Source organism: Vipera ursinii (assembly GCF_947247035.1).
Source record: "Vipera ursinii genome assembly, chromosome: 6".
Taxonomy (NCBI): Eukaryota; Metazoa; Chordata; class Lepidosauria; order Squamata; family Viperidae; genus Vipera; species Vipera ursinii.
Window position 1 is genome coordinate 72931901 of NC_139515.1, and position 22777 is coordinate 72954677.

A 22777-nucleotide genomic window follows, 5' to 3' on the forward strand; every position below is an offset into this window, starting at 1 on the left:
AATTCCCTTCCACCTCCTATTCTATTCTATTCTATTCTATTCTATTCTATTCTATTCTATTCTATTCTATTCTATTCTATTCTATTCTATTCTATTCAGGGAAATCGCATCACCTTTATGCTTAATCTTGTCCAAACCTTTTAATCAAATAATTTCTTTCACTTCTGCTCTACATTTTGGGCATATTGCTATCTGCATTCAAGAATTTCACGACTCATATTAATATCAGTATTCCAGTTTAATCAATTGGATTTGGTATGCAGGAGACCTTAGGGTGAGACACACAGCCTGAGAGAATGATTAAAAAATAAATTAGAACAGAAATCCGATTGTAACCAAGGAAATAGGACAGCTCAAATAACTCAGTCTTTCAAGAGTGTAAGACAAAATGGGGTCCCTGCCTTTTACATTTTCTGCAGAAATGCTTAACTTTCCAGGTATGACTGAAGAGTTTCATTAATCCACGTATCTGCCATGTGTTTCTTCTAATCTACACAGTTTGCTGCTGGTCACAGGGGAGACTGGGGCGGAAGATTAAGGAATGCTTGCTCTGTTGGAATTGAAAGATTCCAGAGCATGGGAAAGTCATGAAGGATCAATAGCTGGAGTCAGTGTAGAATTAGGCAACAGTTTATTGATACAAGAGACAGCCAGACTATACCATAATGCAAGAGCAAGCAGACACATTTTTATGGAAACAGGTTTTTTAGTTTAAAGATAGTGATGCATCTTATTTGGGGATGGCTTATGTCCTGCTTTGCCATGCTGCAGAATTCTAAGTGAAGGCACTGTTTATTTTAGGAGTGAGAAACCAATGAACTTTCTGCTGGTCTGAATCATTGTTTCATCTGCAATATTTCTTGAGCTCAAATATTTAGCAGAAGGGCCACATAATGTTAAATCCACATTTAATCAAGAAGATCTCAAAGAGTTGGGGTGCCGGAGGACCCCCAAAATAGATGAGCTTACGTCAATATTTTAGAGGCTAAGATATATACAAGCCTCAATAGAGATTAGGCTGAATTCTACGTTAACAGCTGGATGCACAATGGGGCATACCTAACAGAGCAGACTTCAGTACAATATATACAAACGTAGGCACCATTAATTATTTAACTCAAGACTTTTCCCCTGTAGATCTTAATAACTGTCATGCTTGTTAGCACTGCAAAATGCAAAATATCATTTCCAAAATGATGCTCCTCCCCTCCCAATACAAACTTTATCTTTCCAGAATGTTAAAGCAAAGAAGAAACTTAATCCATTAAGGCTTTAATCTGAGTAATGCTGATGAAATCAATTTTCCAGGACTGATGGTGCATGATAGTGAGAATTTTTTTTTGTAATTTTGCCATAACAGGCAAAAAAGGTCATTTCCCCTTGTTGAAAGAATCACTGCGGCATTTGCATACACAGAATTAAATTAGGTCTATCATCTATCTATCTATCTCATTTATATGCCACCCATTATGATATCCAAAGCAATTCTCTATTGATGAGAAAGGGAGGATTTCTGATTTTGACAAAGCTTTCCCAAATGAAATAATTGAAAAAGAATGCATGCTAGAATGTAGCTTTGTTTCAGCTTTTTCTGGATCAGTATATAATGGGAGTTGTGATCAGCCATGGTTAGCTACTGGCTACTATCTGTAATTTAAAACCAATTAAATCAAATTTAGCTGTTGCCATGTTTGTATTCAAGTTCCCAAAACACAATTCAAGAACCAAGGGCAGTTAAAATAAAGAATCCTAAAAGTCTTAAAATAATTGTACATGTTTCTTTTACTTTGAAGGGCTTTGAGCTCCAAGTCTAACTTTAAAAAAATATAAAAGGGAGAATATGAATCTTAAAGTTGTCCTTAAGTAATTCTTACCTGGACAGCAAGCAAGTTATACCCAAAGTGACTTCTCTATTATACAGAATCAGCCGTGGTTTCTACATTTGTATTTATAGAAACAGGCTGAGATTACATTATACGCAAGTTTTTGTTTAGTGCTGTAAGGAAAATATTCCAAGTATTGTTGCTTTGTTATTTACAGTCTCATTAATACAGCATAATCATCATTTCTTGTTCATTGACAAAAACCCACTTGGTGGGGCTTCCAGGTTCTCTGAATGCTATTGTGATATAAAATTTCAAAAGTAGTGCCATAAACGTCTGTGCTTCAGTTTTACTGTGCAGAAATGTTTTGAAAGTGTTACTTGGTGTTTGTTCTTATATTTTTCTTTGTAACTGTACAGTGTTCCCAGTTTTGGTTCAGAAAGGATTGTGAGTTCCACTATTGAAGTTTGAACTTCATATCGCTAAAGGGGTTTTAAGTGGCTTTTGAACTTCTGATTGCTTAGATAAAATGAACATAACATGAAACTGTCAAGCAAAGATGCAGCATTACATAAACCTGGAATACAGTGTAAAAGTTAAGCATGTCAAATTTCTACTGCAATTCAAAGTTACCCCCTGGCCTTGCCTATATCCAACAATCATTGTCGATAAAATGCTGTTCAATATTCTATTTGCAAAGGTGGGACTCGCACTTTCCCAACCACAAAGTAAATGTTTTGTTTGGCTGATCTCTGCAGTATTTAAAAAAAAAAAGAAAAGAACTGGATGTAATGTTTTCTAATGCTTTCTGCAAATGTTGGAGTTGTTCTAAGCATGTTAATACAAGTTGTCCTCAGCTTTTGACCACAGTTGGGATGAGAATTTCCATTGCTAAGCAAGGCTTTTGTTAAATGAGTCACATCGGGTTTTATGATCTTTCTTGCCATGATGATTAAGCAAAATCAGTGTAAATGTTAAGTGAATCAGTCGTAAAGTGAATCTGGCTTTCCCATTGACTTTCCTTGTTGGAAGCTGCCTGGGAAGGTTACAGATAAGAATCACACAATCCTAGGACACTGCAACTGTCACAAGTACATATGCTGGCTGTCAAATTTTGGTCATGTGACTATGGAGATGCTGTGATGGTTTTAAGTATCAGGGCCAGTCATAATTCACCTTTTTCAGTGTCATCGTAACTTTGGTCACTAAATGAATGGTTGCAAATTGAGGACTACTTGTATTCGGCTTTTTATTTCTCATTCATTCTTGCTAGGTGATATAATTCAGCAGCTTCAGGTCTACTTTTATTATGTGATTTACTGAAAGCCTATTTTTCCTGCATTTTCACAGGAGGTTTGCATCGGGCTAGCAGTGTTCCAGAGTATGTATATAAATTAGGTGCATTGGAAACAGACTTTGCTTCAAGATCATCTTTTGCAACTTCATATTATCAGTCTCAACAGGTGAGAAGGCTTTAATATATAAAGATTAGGTCTTATCTGGCTGCTTGAATGATAACTTGTTATTAGTGAGAATTGAGAATTGAGGGTTTTTTTTCAGGTTTTGCATTTAAAGTGCAAAGATCCTTTACCATTATTATAAATTCTTTACCATTATTATAAATTCAACAACTAGGCATGATAGACTTCTATATTAGTGTTTCTCAGTTTTAATCTTAGCATCTTTAAAGATGTGTTGACTTCAACTCCCAGAATTCCCCAACCAGTGAACTAAATCTCATCTGGTCTCCTCTCCTCTCCATTCCTCTCTCCCACCCCCTGTTTCTCCCTCTAGGCTTGGAAATACAAAATGCTCTTCTCTTTGCTCAGTGAATATTAAATTAGCTTACTTTGTTATCAGTGGAAGCTATTTTGAAACTTCACTGCAGCACAGGGAAGACTCGGGTTTTAAAAGGGGAGATCACCATGGTTGGGAGAAATATCGCTGGTTCGGTGGTTTCCAGTATCTTGTATATTCTAAACCAGTGATGGCGAACCTTTCAGAGACCAAGTGCCCCAAAACCGGCTTGCCCCTGCCCTGCCCCTGCCTCTCCTGCCCGCATGGCCCCCTACTGCTTCCATGGCCCACCACAGCAGATCACCCAGGCGGCCCAGCAATGTCATGGGACGCGAGGGCAGAGTCTTGTCCCTGGTGCCTGGCTGCCATATCCCTGGCTGTGCTGCTGTGTGCAGGCTGTGCCCGGGGCGATTCTCCTCCATGGGGACTGCTGGTGAGGAGGGGACCACGGGGGGTGGCAGGGCTGGGGTGACAGCTTGCGTGCTCGTAGAGTCGGCTCTGAGTGCCGCCTCTGGCATGCGTGCCATAGGTTTGCCACCACTGTTCTAAACTGTTCACTGATGTCATGTGTTTGTATCAAGGCTTTGCTTGCTATTGGAATAGGAAGACATAAATTCAGTAGCTGTACACACATAGTCCTTGATATACAACTGGTTGCTTAGCAACCATTCAAAGTTACGACCAAAGCTACTTTTATGCCCTGGATTTGAAATTCTGATGTTCACCCCTCCCTCAAAGTCACATGTCTACATTTTAGTCTATATTTAGAGCCATGTGTAGAAACCTCACAGTCATATGACCATGATTTATTATGGTTTTTCAAAAAACCAGCATTTAATTCCAAATTCCAGCAAAAACACCCCATAGCAAACAGCTATTTTATGACCTTCACAACTTCCAATCAAAATTGTGGGCTCTATTACAGTGGTAAGTCGAGGATCTATTTGTACATTGAAGAAATGTGGTTTCTCAAGTTGCAAACGTATACGCATTCATTAAGTGTAAAGACATACTTGACTTCTGAATAAACATGTGTAAGACTGCATTGTAAATTGCCCACTTTGCTTGCAAAAGTTGACTCCATCTATTCATTGTTGCAAATAGTACATGCTGTGGTTAAAGGACAGAAAGAAATATTATTTTATAACAATAATCATTTCAAATTTTACAAATGAATTACTATCTTAGTTACTATAGCCAAATCAAGATAAAATCAAAACAGATCTACTATTTTAAAGAGGCAATTGCTCTCCCATACAGTCTCCTTACCAGGAAGGAATTTAATCCTCATATCAGACTCTGTGGCTTCTGACTGCACATAAGCCAAAAAGAATTTTGTCTTTGTTATTATATTTTCCAGGCACAGTGTGGACTCCAACCATCGTGCTTGGATTAAATTGTATGCCCCAGTTTTAATTACAATGTCTGCATTTATGTAATTGCTTGCTTTGCCTTGTCATTTCTCCATTATCAGTAATATACTTTGCACCTGCCTAATTCCTCATGTTCTCATAGTGTAGAATTAAAAACTATTTCATCTATTTTTCATGTGCGGTTACAACATTTAGGTTACACTGGGAAGGGAAGAATAAGCAGCAAACTGAGTTTTCAATTTTGTACAAGGTAACTGAAATAACCTTGAAAACTGGATGGCTACTTGTAGGTAATAGTAACCACATGTAACCACATTCCAGAAAGCTGAATGCAAGACAAATGGAAATCAAAGATAGGATGGTCAATGAACTTTGCATTCCTACATTTATATATTCAGAGGAATGCTGGGCTTTGGGTTATCTTTCACCTACCTGATGGAATTCTTTGGGGGGGGGGTAGCCATTATCTCTCAAATAATCAATGTCAAACAATTTAGGGCTCATAAAAGTGGATTTCAAGATTGTGGAGGATCTTAAGAGACCAGTAGTATGTCAACACTGGTACCTCTAGAATCAAGATGGAAATATTAGAGTCATGTGAATAAAAGGAGCCCCAAGAATTTTCAGCTTTAAGCCTGGACTGTGTATTCCTGTGCCAATATTGGAATCCATTTTTCCAGCAAGAGAAAGAGAAAACTGAGGCTATTGATCCTCCTATTTTGAGTGACTAATATATGGAGATAACAAATTGGAGACTGTATAACTCTCTAAATTCCCAATGGAAAATGAGAGAGATTGCAGTAGACAACCATGCACATCAACAGACACTATGAGGATTTGAAATAAGAAGAAATGGAAGAATAAGGGCTAAGAGGGACACAGTCAAACACAAAGAACCTGAAACTAGACAAGTCTATTCCAATAACAATGCACAAATGTTACTCCCCAAAGGGGAAAAAATCATTCTCAAACTATTAGAATGTTCAAGTCTTTGGGAAGCCAGATACCAAGTCTTCCCTTAAAAAGAGGGAAAGGTTTGAGAGCTGACTGTGTATAAATTCTTAAACTCTCATTCTCACTCATTAATAAACTGGCCAGCCACCTTATATGGCTACTGTTTCCTGGAACACAGTTAAGTATCCAGTTTTTAGTTGTCTTCTCAGTGGGAATCTGTCTGCACCCAAAGACTTCCTTGAGATATGAGTCAATGAATGGACTCAGCTGTGACACGCTCAACACAGTTCCTGATTTGGAAACACATTTCCTGTTTCATTTTCACCTTGCCTGTTCCCTATAAGGAGGAAAAAAATGGATCATGAGCAAAGTGGGCCCCATACTGTGAAACTGTGATCGCAACTACATTAAGAGAAATGTTTGATTCCAATATTTTAAGGCAAGGCAATAACTTACACTTTCTATGCATGGGACAGAAAATGAAAACATAAATATATTATCTTCAGCATGACTGTGCAAATAATATGTGCGGGTGTTTCTTTGGGTTAATTAACAAGAAAATTAATTACAACTTGGAGTTTCATTGCATCCATTCTAGTTGCATAATTTGATTTGAACAGATAGTCGTCAATTTAGTCGTCAATTTATAACCATTCGTTTAGTAACAGCTCAAAGTTACAACAGCATTGAAAAAGGTGACTTATGACCGTTTTTCACATTTATGAGTGTTGCAGCATCCCCAATTCAGATGCTTGGAAACTGGCATGTAATTATGACAATTGCAATGTCCCAAGGTCATGTGATCCCATTTTGCAACCTTATGACAAGCAAAGTCAATGGGGAAACCAGATTCATTTAACAACTATGTGACTAACTTAACAATTCCAGTGATTCACTTAACAACTGTGGCAAGAAAGGTCATAAAATGGAGAAAAAAATCACTTAACAAATGTCTCACTTAGCAACAGAAATTTTGGGCTCAACTGGCCGTAAATCGAAGACTACCTGTACTGTACCTATTCATTATATTGGTAATTAATTCTATACAGTGATGTATTTCTTGAAATGAATATTTTCTACAGATTGAGACCCAAAAGAAAATTTTCCCCCAAATATTCCTCCTCCAGTTTGTTACTCCTTCATGAGATACATCCTACTAACTGTGCTTTTCGTGGTTTTGTTTAGTTTTACTTTGTTTGCTTTAACAGAAAGGCTCCCAAAGTAGCTATGAAAATGGCTGGGGTCCTCGCAGCCTTCCTTACAACTCCTACAGGACCATGGAAGAGAGGTTCCACAGACAACCCTTGAAGCGATTGGAGGTTTCTCCTGAGGGCAGTCCCGACAAGCCGCTTCTCTTCAACACTGACCTGCGCTATAATAGGGCTTTAACAGTTCGACAGAATGAGAACAAGAGAACCTGCGCCTTGCCACCAAGATATGCTCGTTCTGAAATCCTTGGCTACACCAGCCGCAGTGTTTCAAGCAGAGGACCCAGGCAGTTCTACATTGGGCCGACTAATGAGACGATGGTGGACTCTGCACCAATCAGCCCAGGAGTACCACTGTTTCATCGTGTGGGGAATAGCCGGAGTATGACCAATCTTTTGGAGAAGGAGAATTATCTAAATAATGGGGCTGCGGTGGGGCAAGTCAGATCTTCTTTGTATTCCCAAGGTGGAACCCAGCACAGGCATTCGAGCTGGTATCAGAACAGCGTCAGATCCCAGAACACAAGGGAAGCTTCCCTGCCAGCTTCATTCACTGAGGCAGGTGGGAAGAGGATGACAATGACAGCGGCTATGGCCGCTGCTGGAGCAAATGACATCGTTGAGCATGAAAGGATATCTGCCAGCAGATCTCAAGTAGGGTATGTCTTTGAAGATGCACCACTATTAGCAATGCCCAAGTCTATTCACCTGGCCATAGTGCCGTTTCAGTTCATATTGAGGCAGTACGTAGAACATAAAGATCCTTTAGTCCTCCAAATGTTGAACTATAGGTTAGTTAGAATTATGAACTGTAATGCCCAGAAGCTCAATCCCCATGACCAATAGTGACAGGTTCTAGGAAATGTAGTTCAAGAATATCTGGAGGAACACAGGTATTCTCCATCTATCTGGCATATGATATATTTTAGGCAGCCAAATTGTGCTTCTGCCTTCATTCATCTTCACTTCTGAATTGCACAGTACTGTGAGCCTGACTGTAGCTAAAGCAGTAGCAATAGCACTTAGACTTATATACCGCTTCATAGTGCTTTATAAGCCTTCTCTAAGTGGTTTACAAAGTCAGCATAAAATTGCTCCTCATTTTACTGACCTGGGAAAGATGGAAGGCTGAGTCAACCTTGAGCCGGTCAGGATCGAGCTCCTCTGACAGTCAGCAGAATTAGCCTTCAATACTGCATTCTAACCACTGCGCCACCACATTTTTTTCCTGATTTTTTGATAATGCAGAGAGATTGATTTTGGACAATTTTTGATAATGCAGAGAGTTTGTGGCTTATTCAACAAAGCATGACTGGCAGAAATTATAGTTTAGAATACTATAGGAAGCCAGTTAATATTCCTTGTAATGAGTCCCATTGAACTAAATCAGACAGAATTCTAAATATACACATCTAAGTATGTGTTGTTAGGATTGGTTCATTTCCCAAAGGCGGAATGTTAGACTTTATTTTAATTCATGATTAGCCACTGATCCTCATTTCCCAATTCTCATCTCATTTGTTCACTTTTGGAATGCCTGCTGCATTCCACTGGTTCTAAGAGATTGACTTTGTATTTCCTGGAATTAAGTTTGCAGCCGTTAAGGTATACAGTGTCAAGAAGACAGAAGGGGGTTATTCATGTGCTATCAGGTCAGAACAAGTTTGTGGAGTGAGCTAGTTTCAGCTATGGCAACAACTGGATTGAAAGCAACAGCTTACTCTTCCAGGTGATCCCACTGTTTGCTGACGCAGGATAGAAGCCAGGTATCTCAATCCAGATAAAAACAGCTGATAAATTTCAGACATATGGAAAAAAGATGAGTGCACCTTAAAAAATGTTTCTTGAAATAAGGTTGAAATAGGATTTTTTTTGCTAGTATATTTTGTTAATTTTATTTTTATACAGAAGATGAGTCATTCTCCTTTAAGAAAGAAAAATCCCTCTTCTCACTATGTTTCTGGATGTGATCCCTTCATGTTAAGTCACTATGTGTTTGGTTTCACACAGCACGTATGAACCCAGCAATTGTTAATAAAGAGGATTGTGTTTAACCAAACCTAGATAAATAACAGGAATGGCTTTAGACCAGGTTGGATGAGAAAACTAAGTTTAACAACATCTAGAGAGCTAAGGACCTTTATGTTTTACATATATTTGAAACTAAGCAGAAGCTGTGGAATAATTGAAACTGTTCCTCTTTACCAATCTCATATAGTAATTATGAGAATAAAAAAGACATCATTGTGCATCTTCAACCCTTTAAAAGAAAGATGCAGTATAATGTAGCAATAAGTAAATAGCATACTTATTTGGATTTAATAAATAGTCGAATCAAGAGACCAGACAAATTGCTTGGAGATTTGTTAGAATAATTCATGGTCTGAATCTAGAATTTGTCTATCATGGATGTCAACATACATCTTGCTAAATCTCAGAAGGATTCTGATTCCTAATAGACTTGTTAAGACTTGTTCTGGGCATCAAAGAATTGTTAAATATTTTGTTTCTATAGCTTGGTTATATCCATTCATAGAAGCAAACTGTAGGCAAGGCTGATGATTGCCATCATGTCTAATTATGTTTTAAGGTTGCTATTCACTAATAGGAAGCAAATAGAAAGACTGAGCTGATACACAAAAGATGAAAGTCCCTCAAAAATATCTCAGGGAACTAAGAAATGTCTTGTTGTATTCCTGTGTGATACTGGTAGTTATAGGCCTCAGACTAAACTCAGAAGTTATCAGTGTTAATTGAGAGTGGCTGGAAAAATAGACTCATGCTTGACTTATATAACAGTGCAGTGCATGGATTAGCCTCATAGTTTTCCATAGGCACAAACAGAAATGCATTGCCTTATGCAATGGATGTGCAATGGAACATCACACTAGTTTAAATATACAGACCTGGCCCTACGGCAGACATGTCAAACACAAGGCCCGGGGGCCGGATGCGGCCCGCGAAGTGGTTTCATGTGGCCCGCGAAGCCATCCTGGAAACAGTGAGGGAACGGCCCCCACTGCCTTGGTCCTGGCCCAGAGACCCTCCTTCTGTCAGAGACCCTCAGATCTGTCCCACTCCTGCCCAGGCCCCCATAGGCACCCTTGATGCGAATGACGTAGAGCTGGCCACGCCCACCCAGTAGGCCATATGCACTCTAGCCACGCCCACCCAGTAGGCCACGCCCACCCCAGCCATACCTATCTGGCCCCCTGAGGGCAACCACAATGCTGATGCGGCCCTCAATGAAATTGAGTTTGACAACCCTGCCCTACGGCAATTGAAGCTCTGTCTTTCAGAAGAGAACAGCTGGGAAAGATTCAAGAGAAACCATAGGAGAGGGAATGCTACTGATCCTACATCTGTATCTGCTGTTTGAGATAACTAATATGCTTTGCCTAATAGTAAGACCAGTTATTATAAAATGCTCCATCAAGACAATAAGTGTGGGGGGATTTCTTTTCTTTAAATCTCCCACGGGATTTTTCTCTTTCTTTCTTGATAGCTAGAGGCATCGTAACCTTCCAAGGTGTTGGAAACTTATGGGAGTTAAGAACAGTGCATCTAATGAGTTTCAGGTTAGAAAGGCTACAGTAATATGAAATTGGACATTAGATTATAGAAAAGTGTATGTGTTGTATATAATGACCTCATACAAGAGTGGTCTATGAAGGGACAGAGCAAATGCAGTCTGAAGTGCAAAATGGTTCTGCTTTATTATATATTGTCTAGAATTTTGGTTAGTTTTGGTTCAGTGTGAATTTGGGACTTAAACATCCATTGAGCCCATAAAACCCCATTCTTACCCAGATCATATACACTTTGGGTCCTAGCCTTGCTATTTGGGGATTATGGTTCTTGATATATTTTGCAAGTCCAATGTGGTCTTGAATTGACTGAACATCCACATTATAAAGGAAAATTATATTCCCAGAACTCTTATGAAAGGATAATGAATCTTTACCTTTAATATCATAATCTATCATCCTTTGCCACCTTTGTCCACTGAAGATGACATTTAATGACAAAGCTGCTATAGTTTCTCGTAAAAAAATCTGGTGGCCTTTTAAGATGGCACAAGCCGGCTGCTGTAGGTGCTATCTGGGTCAGCTTGGTTAAACAGGTCTTGGTTAAACAGGTCTGCTTGGATGGGAGACCCCCAAAGCAATAGAAACTAAAGAAAATATCCCAGTGGCAAATATTTGTACCAGGAAAGCTACATGAACATGATTAGGACAGACCCCTCTTCAAAAAGAGTTTATGTTTGCCTTCTCTTGTTGATTTGGTGTGTGTTTGTGTTTCATCATCCAGGAATCCAGAAGGAGAGATGAATCTGGAGCGTGCTGTAAATATATTGCAAAGTGAAAATCCCTTGTCTTCTCGGGTTTTGGCGGCAATTGTTTTTATACAGCACGAGAGCTTTCAGAGAGCAGAAGCCAGGAGGAAAGTGAGTGATAATTTTCTTTCTTTCTGTCTTCAGATTTTCAGTACTTCTTGCATATAAAGTCTTGTATGTGGAATTGGTAGAGGAAACTAATGGGCAGAAAGGAATGGGAAAACATCCTGGATTAAATCCTCTGTGGATATTAACTGATTTCCCTCCAGCTGAGCCCTGTTTTTCTCAAAGGGATGCATGTAGAAGGGAAGATAGGAGCAGACATGAAACAAACAAGAAAATTAATGTTCAAGAGCAGTCAACCCAAATAAGTCTGTATTGATGCCTTGCCAGACTTGGCTATTATCAGAAAACTAAACAGTATTGTATACAGTTGATAATTAGGATGGAACACTTACCACAAAATATCAAAATAATAGGCTAGATTAGAGATATAGGTACTCCTTGACTTACAACTACACCTAGTACAGAAATTTCCATTGTACATTGTTGCAAAGTAGGTCAAACCAGACCCAATTTTACAACAATGTTTACAGTGGTTGCTAAGTGAATCATGCAGTTGTTAAGCAAATCCAATTTCCCTAATAAGAATTTTTTGCTGGAAAGTGGCAGTAAAGTTGCAAATTGTGATCACATGACTGTGGGAACACTGCAACCAGTTGTAAATGTGAGCCAATTTTCAAGCAGTCCAATTGTATTTACCTGACCACAGGGGCAGTGGAATGAGTAAATGAGTTGTAAATGACAGTACAGGTCAAAAGTAACATTTCTCCAAGGCCATTGTAACTTTGATCTGTTGTTAAAAGAATGTAAGTCAAGGACTACAGAACAGATCAAAAGCAACATTTCTCCAAGGCCATTGTAGCTTTGACCTGTAGTTAAATGGTCGTAAGTCAAGGACTATCTGTAGACAGACAGACACATTTTATGAAGGAAGGCATTTGCCAAGAATTTATAGGAGGCAAACTTGAAGCAGATCTACCTCTTTATCTGTAAAGTCTGTCTCCCATATATACTGTATACAATGTATGTATGTATGTATGTATGTATGTATGTATGTATGTATAAACAGACAGACAGACAGACAGACAGACAGACAGACAGACAGATAGATAGATAGATAGATAGATAGATAGATAGATAGATAGATTAGAGATAGGGATGATAGAGAAATAGAGATATATACATATGAATGTATTTACATGTATTTTTAGATCAACCTTTGGGTAGCTTAATTGATTAAAAAAAGCTAGCCTCCTTAATACATTCAAACTAAAAAAATTTTTTTAAGAAAGAGCCAGTTTATTTGGATTTGGAGTTTCAGATCCAAGTACCCACTCAACCACAGAGCTCATTAGGTGCTTTAAGGCCTATCAGCTTCTGTTATTGTCATCTAATTTAATTTAATTTAATTTATTGAGATTTCTATACCGCCCTTCTCCTAAAGGGACTCAGGGCGGTTCACAGGGCATAAATATAAATGACAATACAAAAATTAAAAGACAATTAAATCAATGCCCAAGTTAAAACAAGAATGATAAAACAAGCCTATAAAAACCCATATACCCCCATCAGGCCAGACCCGCTAGTTCAAATAAATGGGTCTTCAACCCGCGACGGAAGGATCGGAGGTCTGATGCCGTCCGGAGCTCAACCGGCAGTTGGTTCCATAATGCCGGAGCGCCCACAGAGAAGGCCCTCCCCCTGGGGGCCACCAGTCGACATTCCTTGACAGGAGGCACCCTGAGGAGGCCCTCTCTGTGGGCGCGCACAGGGCGGAGGGGAGTCGACACCGGCAGCAGGTGGTCCTCGAGGTATCGCGGACCCATGCCATGTAGGGACTTAAAGATCATAACCAAAACCTTGAACCTTACCCGGAAGACAACTGGCAACCAATGCAGCTCACGGAGCAAAGGTGTAACATGGGAGTACCGGGAAACTCCCAAGACAACTCTCGCGGCCGCATTCTGTACCAGTTGGAGCCTCCGAGTAGTCTTCAAGGGAAGCCCCATGTAGAGAGCATCACAGTAGTCTAGGCGAGAGGTCACGAGCGCATGAGTGACCGTACATAAGGCCTCCCGGTCCAGATAGGGCCGCAACTGGCGCACCAGGCGAACCTGGGCAAAAGCCTCCCTAGTCACGGCCACTATATGATCCTCCAAAGTGAGTCGTGAATCTAGGAGGACTCCCAAGTTGCGAGCCCTATCCACAGGGGGTAAAAGCTCACCCCCCATAGAAAGAGATGGAACATCCCAGGTGTCCCGGGAAGCCGGAATGTACAGCCACTCAGTCTTGTCAGGGTTGAGTTGAAGTCTGTTCCTCCCCATCCAGACCCGAACCGCCTCCAGGCAACGGGACATCACAGCGAGGGCATCACTGGGGTGGTTTGGGGTCGAAATAAAAAGTTGGGTATCATCAGCATATTGATGATACCCAACTCCAAAACCACGAATGATCTCACCCAGCGGTTTCATATAGATGTTGAACAGGAGAGGCGAGAGGACCGACCCCTGAGGAACTCCACAAGCGAGAGTCCTAGGGGTCGACCTCTGCCCCCCTGCCAACACCGACTGCGAACGTCCCAGGAGATAGGAGGAGAACCACTGAAAAACCGTGCCTCCCACTCCCAGTCCCCTGAGACGCCACAGCAGGATACCATGGTCGATGGTATCGAAAGCCGCCGAGAGGTCTAATATGACTAGGACAGAGGAATATCCCCTATCCCGAGCCCTCCAGAGATCATTCACCAGAGCGACCAATGCCGTCTCCGTGCTGTGCCCGGGCCTGAAACCCGATTGGTAAGGGTCCAGATAATCCGCTTCATCCAGGACCAGAGGGAGCTGATGCGCCACCACACTCTCAACAACCTTCGCAAGAAAGCGAAGGTTGGAGACTGGACGAAAGTTGTTCAATACAGCTGGGTCCAAGGCAGGCTTCTTGAGGAGAGGTCTCACCACCGCCTCCTTCAAGATGGTGGGGAAATAACCCTCGCTCAAAGAAGCAGATATAACCACCTGGAGCCAGCCTCGTGTCCTCTCCCTAGCTGCATAAACCAGCCAAGAAGGGCACGGATCCAATAAACATGTGGTGGAACTCAGCTTCCCCATAATCCTGTCCACTTCATCAGGGGTCACAGAATCAAACTCCTCCCAGATAACATTGACAGGACCGCCCGTGTCCTGATCGCCAGACTCTGCCCAGCTGGAGTCCAAACCGGTCCGAATCCGAGCGATTTTATCCGACAGATGTTGAATAAACTCCTCGGCACGACCCTGCAAGGGATCCTCCCTCACCTCCTGATTAAGAAGGGAGCGAGTCACCCTAAACAAGGCGGCCGGGCGATTATCTGCGGACGCGATGAGGGTGGAGAAGTAATTACACCTCGCCTCCCTCATCGCAGCGAGATAAGACCTAATGTAGGTTCTTAACCGCAATCGGTCGGGTTCAGATCGGCTGGACCTCCAGCAGCTCTCTAGGCCCCGTTTCCGACGCTTCATCTCCCGGAGCTCCGCGGAGAACCATGGAGCTCGCTGGGATCTGCACCGGGTCAGGGGCCGCAAGGGTACAACCCGGTCGAGTGCCTCAATGGCTGCCCTTTCCCAGGCTTCCACTAAGGCATCCGCCGAGTTGTGAGCAATGGAGGCAGGTGGGGACCCCAGCGCCGCTTGGAATCTATCAGGATCCATTAGGCGTCTGGGGCGGTACCATCTAATTGGCTCCGTACCCCCACGGCGGGGGGTGGCAAAATGGAAGACCAGCCGCAGGAGGTGATGATCGGTCCATGACAGGGGCATAATAAATGGAAAGCCCCCACCAAGATCATCCAACCACCGTCCAGATAAGAAAATCAGGTCAAGGGTGTGGCCTCCCTCATGAGTTGGTTCAGATATTACCTGCGTCAGGTCCATGGCCGTCATGGAAGCCATGAACTCCCGAGCAAGCTCAGATGAGCCTCCCAGGGATGGTAGATTGACGTCTCCCAAAACTATAAGTTTGGGGAACTCAACCACCAACCCCGAGAGGATATCGAGCAGCTCGGGCAGGGCTGCCGCTACGCGACTAGGCGAAATGTACACGAGCAGCAAGCCCAACTGCGCCCCAGAACCAAATCTCATAAAGAGAGACTCACACCCGACTCACACCCATGGTTATGGTAGGAATAGAATAGCATGAGGGAAAAACTCATTGGGAGGGGGGGGAATGGGGTATAAAAACTAAGCCTGGTCTTATCCCAAAATCCAACATTTTATTCTAGTGACTATGAACAATAACAAGAGGAACCCATGGCCATCTGTTTTGCCACATGATTTCCTGGAGAAGAATCTCTATATTTATCCTAAATAGTAGATATCTCTTGAAGCAAGGTCACCTTTTCTAGTCTAGTGTTCTCTAATGTTTTAAAAATATAACTCCCAGCATCCAACTATTTCGCCGAGTTGACTGAGTTTCTAGTGTTGTGATTCTAACAGATCTGAAGGACATCAGATTGGACGTGTGAGCTCCTGACGGACTGAAACGTATTTTCGTTTACCAGTTTCCTGCCATAATAGGAGACGATCTCTAGCTCTCTCTTTGGCTCCTTTATAAATAAAAAATGTCCTCACCTTCCCACAGGACTTTGGGCTGGAAGTCTTTGAGGCACTTTTCAGCCCACACAATTCTGTACCTCTTGTTTCAGTTCTATATTTGGTACACCAACAGCTTTAAAAGAGGGTTATGAAACTGTTCATACAAGGGCTTAACATTATTTAGGCAGCAATATCCTTCCCTAATAAAGCCTGAACCACCTTCATATCTCAACAACTGATAAACAAGGAGAAAATACTGATCATAATAAAGTGTTGAGCATTCCCCAAATTATCAAAACAAATTCTCTTTCCTTCCTCTTTATCTCCTTTGCACTGAACACTTTGTCACAATCAGAAAACTATTTATGCAGACCATTTACTCTAATATAATTTAATGAAGGTCTGGCTCAGCCAGTGTTTTTTTTTAATTCAAGGATTCCATACTTTATGCCCTCCATATAAATTAGACTTTCATTAATACCACGTTCAAAACTGAAAAGCACCAGATGTACTTCAGCAGTATTCAGTATTCAGCAAACTTGGTCTAGCAAAAAAGACCTGGCCAGGCAGTTGTTACTTTCCTAGGTGTTAGTTATTCCTGGGTGTATGTTACGTGAGGTTCTGCTGCTTTTATTTTGTGGCCTTTATTTTATTTTTTTAAAGTAGGCGTTCTTGTGAGGCTTCTAATCAACAGAAGAGGGATTTATAATTAACATTACATAAAATAAGAATTTGAATAATTTGTGTTAGTTGTATTCCCATTTATTTGAAGCCTGCCAGTTTGCTGAATTCAGCCTATTGGTTCTATATGGATTTCAATCATTGTTTGTGGTGCCTAAGATTGGTGAGATTGGGTTCAATATGCTGAGTAAACCTAATTGGAGAAGCTGATCTAATGCTGTCTAAAAACATCTAAGTTGGTGTAGGAGATATATTTGGAGCCAGAGGACCGAAATGCTGAAATCAAAAACTGCTATATAGTACCGAATATGAGAAGCATCAAGTATTTATTTATTTATTTATTTATTTAAGTAGGCTGCTGATGAAGTCATGGAAACCTTATAAGGAAAAGATGCTGAGTTTAAACACATAGGCATATAAGATGTGGACTGCAGCTCAATATCAGAAAGCAATCAATTGCTTGAAGGAACTACAAATGGTTCTTGACTTACAACAGTTTGTTTAGTGACCGTTTGAAGTTACAATGGCACTGAAAAAAGTGACTTATGACTGTTTTTCACACTTAGCGACTGTGGAGGCATTCCCATGGTCATGTGATCGAAATTTGGATGCTTGGAAAGTGACTCGTATGTATGACTGTTGCAATGTCTCAGGGTCATATGTTCCCTTTTTGCAACCTTCTGACAAGCAAAGGCAATGGGCACGCCAGATTCACTTAACAACCCTGTTACTAAAAAAAACAACTGCAGTGATTCACTTAGCAAATGTGGCAAGGAAAGTCGAAAACGGGGCAAAAATCACTTAACAAATGTCGCACTTAGCAACAGAAATGTTGGGCTCGATTTTGGTCATACGTTGAGGACTACCTGTTCAGTATTCAGTAGAGTTCATTTGCTTAGTTGAATCTTGCTAGTGTTTAGGAAGGCAGCCAAGAGGAGTTTGGCAGTTAGTAATCATCAACTTGTTTTGTGCAGTGAATTTCATAAGTTAATAACATAGTCCATGATTATTAAATTAATATTAAGAACGTATCCCCACCCTGGTGTTTTCTTAAAATAGTATTGCACATAGATTTCATATATGAAGAGTGAGGCACTATTGTTGTGGGATGGTCTGTGACTTAAATATTTACTTTATGAACAAATGTCACTTTTATTTTGTTAAGCTGCTTAACCCTGATCCAAACTATTAGATGTATTCTTGTCTTTGAACATATATTAATAATCTTTAATGGCAGCCAATGGGTTGCCTTATGAACTCGCACAAACTAGAGGGTGCATGGAATTATAAGATGCAATATTAATGGAAACTTACAAGAACAAGAGACATGCAGAATGGAAGGAGGATGATATTGATGTGAATAAACTATCTGAGGAATAGGCCAACTGATACCAGTGTAAGTAGTCCTGACTTACCAACCGTTATGAAGTTATGAAAGTGCTGAAAAAAATTAACCACCATTACAATCAGTATATGTTGTCCTGTGCCAGACCCTTCCCACCCCACCCCACCATAGAGCAGACATATTGGAGAGGAAGGGATTTCAAGAGAGTACTGAAAGCTGTTTGCAAAGCACACCTGCAGCTACCAGTCCCAGGTGTGAGTGCTTTCCTTTTGATATGTACAAGAAAGTAAGCAGCACTCAAGGGCTGCAAAGGGTGGGAGAGGCAAACCAAAGCCAAAGGTGTAAAATGGAGTATAGTACAGTAGTCTTATCTCTTTCCAGCCTGAAAGCACATTCGATCATGTAATTTGCCATTTAGCAATCACTTTGCCTGACGCGGTGGCTCAGTGGGTTAGGACGCTGAGCTTGTCGATCGGAAGGTCGGCAGTTTGGCGGGTCGAATCCCGAGTGCCGCGTAGCAGAGTGAGCGCCTGTTACTCGTCCCAGCTTCTGCCCACCTAGCAGTTCGAAAGCACGTAAAAATGCAAGTAGAAAAATAGGGACCACTACGGTGGGAAGGTAACAGCGTTCCGTGCGCCTTTGGCGTCTAGTCATGCCGGCCACATGACCACGGAGATGTCCTCGGACAAGCGCTGGCTCTTCGGCTATGAAACGGAGATGAGCACCGGCCCCTAGAGTCGGAAACGACTAGCACGCATGTGCGGGGGAACCTTTACCTTTACTTTACCTTGCCTGATGGCAGAGTTGCCAGTCCCAATTAAGGTCATTAAGAGAGGACTACCTGTAAACATTTAACTTATGTTGCCCAGACTCTCCTGCAAGCATGGCCAATGATTGGAGGAAACCAATGGTGGGATTCAAATATGTGAGCAACCGATTCTCTGTGTGGATGCCACTTCCAGAAGTCCGTTCTGGGCCTGGGCAACAAAAGATTAACTGCTGGTTCTGCCGAACCAGTGCGAACTGGCTAAATCCCACCACTGGAGGAAATGTACTAAGCCATATTTTGTTAGAACATCTCAGATGGCTGTGTTGGTTTTTTTAATGAGTTTTGTCACTCAGGTAGTAAGTTTGTTTTTTAAGAAAACACTGGGGCTGTAAAATCACTGGTATAGTATCCTTAACTCAAGACTGCTTATTTCACCCAACAACAAAATAATCCTTTTGAAGATAAAAACTTATCTGTATGAAAATAAATTATCTTCTCTTCACAGGTGTATTCCCTACTTGGTATTCCCAAACTTTTAGAGCTTCTGAATGTGCAGAATGAGGAAGTACAGAGGGCAGCGTGTGGAGCTTTAAGGAACCTGGTATATGAAGACAATGACAACAAATTGGAAGTGTCCGAGCAGAGAGGTATTTCAACCCTGCTAAGATTATTGCGACAAACCAGAGATGTGGAGACTAAAAAGCAAATTACAGGTAAACAAATGAGAAATGGTTTCATGGTGCATACAGATTTTAAAACTGATATCCTGGTTTATTACACACTCGTGTTGTGCTGGGTTTAGTAGGGGTGGTTCTCCAGTATCTTACAAGGCTTGGGAGGACAATTTTTATCTCATGATTTAGCCATCTTGTCTGTATTTTAAGTAGTTTGTTATTTTTAAAGATACCCTTTATAACTACATAACCATACAATGGATTTTAGCATTTCAAAAAATCATCTGAATCCATCTAATGAAGATATATCTTGTGTCTTTTATTCTGCAACTTTTATTCTGTGATTGTTTTTTGGAAGCAAGCCACTTTTTTTAAAATCAGTGGGGTGGAATACCAAAATACATCCTTAGGGTGGGTCCATTAAATGAACAGAATTTACACTTCCAGGGCAAAAGTCCCTCTTAGTATTCATTTTTCTAGATCAAGAAAACATGAGATCCTATGTAGACTGCTATGATAATGGAAGACTGAAGAGTTATGCCAGTTCCTGCTACCAAGTCTATTTCAGTTTGCCTTCTAGCCCTTTCCAGTTGTGCAGGAGCTGCAGTTCCCATGGACTTAAGCCATCCTAGCTAGTAATTCCGGGAGTTCATATATCTGGAAATAATAATATGCTTCTTTGGGGCAGTCTGCTGAACTGGGTGGAATTGATTGAGAGAGAGAAGAAGATGTCAGAGAAAAATTTAGACTATCACTTTTATTTATGGCTCCACACACTGCTGACTTCAAGCCCGTCCACCCTTGGTATGCATATTTTTTTTAGGGGAAACAAAATAGCCCAAGAGAAGAACTACTATTGGCAAGCTAACAGCGGTCTTTCCTGAAACTGCATTTCTTCTTTTGAAGCTAAATCCAGCAAAGGCTCAGAAGAACAATGCCCTTACATGCCTTAGCCATCAACCACTGACAATGAAAACGGGTCCCATGACTGTGTAACGTCATGGCTTTGCAATGCAGTGATAACAAGCAGAGGAAAATGCTGGGCTCAAAATTCAAGCCAAACTTCATCCCACTCTCTGGAATGATGACAACCTCTCTTCAGCTTAATCACAACTGCAAATTAGGCATCCTGTGGTGGCGATGGGGTGGGCTGGAAAGTTGTAGAAAGGTTGATAGCATTACCATTTGATTAAAACCTCTATAGATTATGTAGCTCTTATGTCATTGTTCGGGAATGTTTGGAGACTGGCAGAACATGATATAAAATCCTGTAAGAGATTGCTCTTTTGCATTTTCACCATTAGAGATGTTTTGAGTTATGTTAAAATCTTATCCTTAGCTGGTGGAAAGAAATCTCTTGTTATCAGAGGCTCTGCATTTTAGAGTTTTAGAAGTAGAGTTAAAATCTTGCACAATAAAAGTGCCCAAAATAAAATGGTTGCTTATTCCCAGTTATCTAAATAGCCTCCAGTTTTTCTGGTGAAATTTCCTTGTCTAAACTGTGGATTGTTTCTCTTATCAATGTTTCGTAATTGTTTATAGCAGGTATTGTATCTCTATATTGTTATGTAAGAACATGAGGAAAAACTTCTACAATTATTACAGGGTCCTTTAATCCACCATAATATTTCTCATTATGGTCAGTTAGACATCTAAGAAAGCTTCTGTTTTATAGTCCCTGGAATCCAGTCTCCAGCTTTGATGGAAGTCTGTGCACATTTCTGTGCCTTTCCATCTAATCTATGCATTTTGTGTGTATTTTTTCCTAACTTGCATTATTGCGCATTCTGCATGTTTATGAACTACAATGCACTGCAAACTTTAAAAAGTGTAGTTTTAGCATTTGATGACACAGATTCAGAAAATGTCATTCTCATTGATCCCACCATAATTAATGTGGGACAAGTAGAGACAATCCTCAACTTATGACCACAATTGAGCCCAAGTTTTCTGTTGCTGAATGAAACATTTGTTAAGTGAACTTTGCCCCATTTTACGACTTTTCTTGCCATGGCTGTTAAGTGAATCACTAAAGCGGTTAGTAACACAGTTGTTAAATGAATCTGGCTTCCCCATTGACTTTGCTTGTCAGAGACTGGCAAAAGGGGATCACATGACCCCGGGACAGTGCAACCGTCATAAATACGAACCCGTTGCCAAGCACCCATATGACCAGAGAGATGCTGCAAAGGTTGCAAGTGTAAAAAAACTGGTCATAAGTCACTTTTTTTCAGTGCCATTGTAACTTTGAACAGTCACTAAAAGAACTTGATTTTCTATTGATGTTTAACTAATGGCCACATGACCGTGGAAATGTCTTCAGACAGCGCTGGCTGAATGGCCTTGAAATGAAGATGAGCATCAGCCCCTACAGATGGCAATGACTAGTGGAGTAAAATCCGCAGGGACTCCTTTGCCTTTTAAACTAATGGAATTATTTAAGCATCTTTCCTAAACTCATTTAGCTTTGTAAGAACTGACTGCATTTGCTGTTCCATCAACAGCACATGTTTTATCCCAAAGGTTGAAAGTCTCCTGAAAGAGAACTCTGAAAGAATAATGGCTAGATTGATCGAAACCAAAATTCCCTTTGTATCATGGTGTAAATGTGGTAGTGAGAGAGAGCGGCATAGCTCAGGCAGCCAAAACTAGCTTTTGAAGGTGAGCCAAGAAGCCTTTGGGGAGCATCTAACCTGTACTTGATCTTGTCTCATAGAACATGTCTAAAAAATGGAAAAACATTCCTTCCGCAGAAAGGATTATAGGACAGGCAGGCAGGCAGGCAGGCCTGTCATGAGGAGAAAATAAATATGAAAAGCAGACACACCTCTCTTAAATTAAAATTCTGCCAAGGTAGCACTTTTAGTTATGGATATATGTACATGTCCAGCACAACTATTTCTAAGTTCAGTAAATATTAAGATTTTATCATTTCATATTTTTTTTCTAAAAGGATTGCCAGATTCTCTCTTTTTTATCTCTTTATTTCAGAAAGACTTCTTTAAAAAAAAGTTTGTTCTTTGTAGGAGAATAGGTATTGCAGCAATGCCCAAATCCTATGTGTTGTTTATCCCCTGCTCTCCTAACATGACAATACAACTACTATATTGGCAGATTTCAAAAGGATGATTATTCAGGAGCCAAGAATGAAAAGTATCATGCAGAGATTTAAATGCCATCTGCACATTT

General features: G+C 40.8%; 1 protein-coding gene across 1 annotated transcript in view; it reads left to right on the forward strand.

Moving 5' to 3' along the window:
- Positions 1 to 22777, forward strand: part of PKP2 (plakophilin 2) — a 66423-nt gene that overhangs the window by 11858 nt on the left and 31788 nt on the right. The window contains exons 2-5 of the mRNA XM_083365163.1: positions 3174 to 3286; positions 7156 to 7814; positions 11467 to 11602; positions 19420 to 19627. Coding sequence (XP_083221289.1) covers positions 3174 to 3286; positions 7156 to 7814; positions 11467 to 11602; positions 19420 to 19627 — 1116 coding nt within the window. The remainder of the gene's footprint in view (positions 1 to 3173; positions 3287 to 7155; positions 7815 to 11466; positions 11603 to 19419; positions 19628 to 22777) is intronic.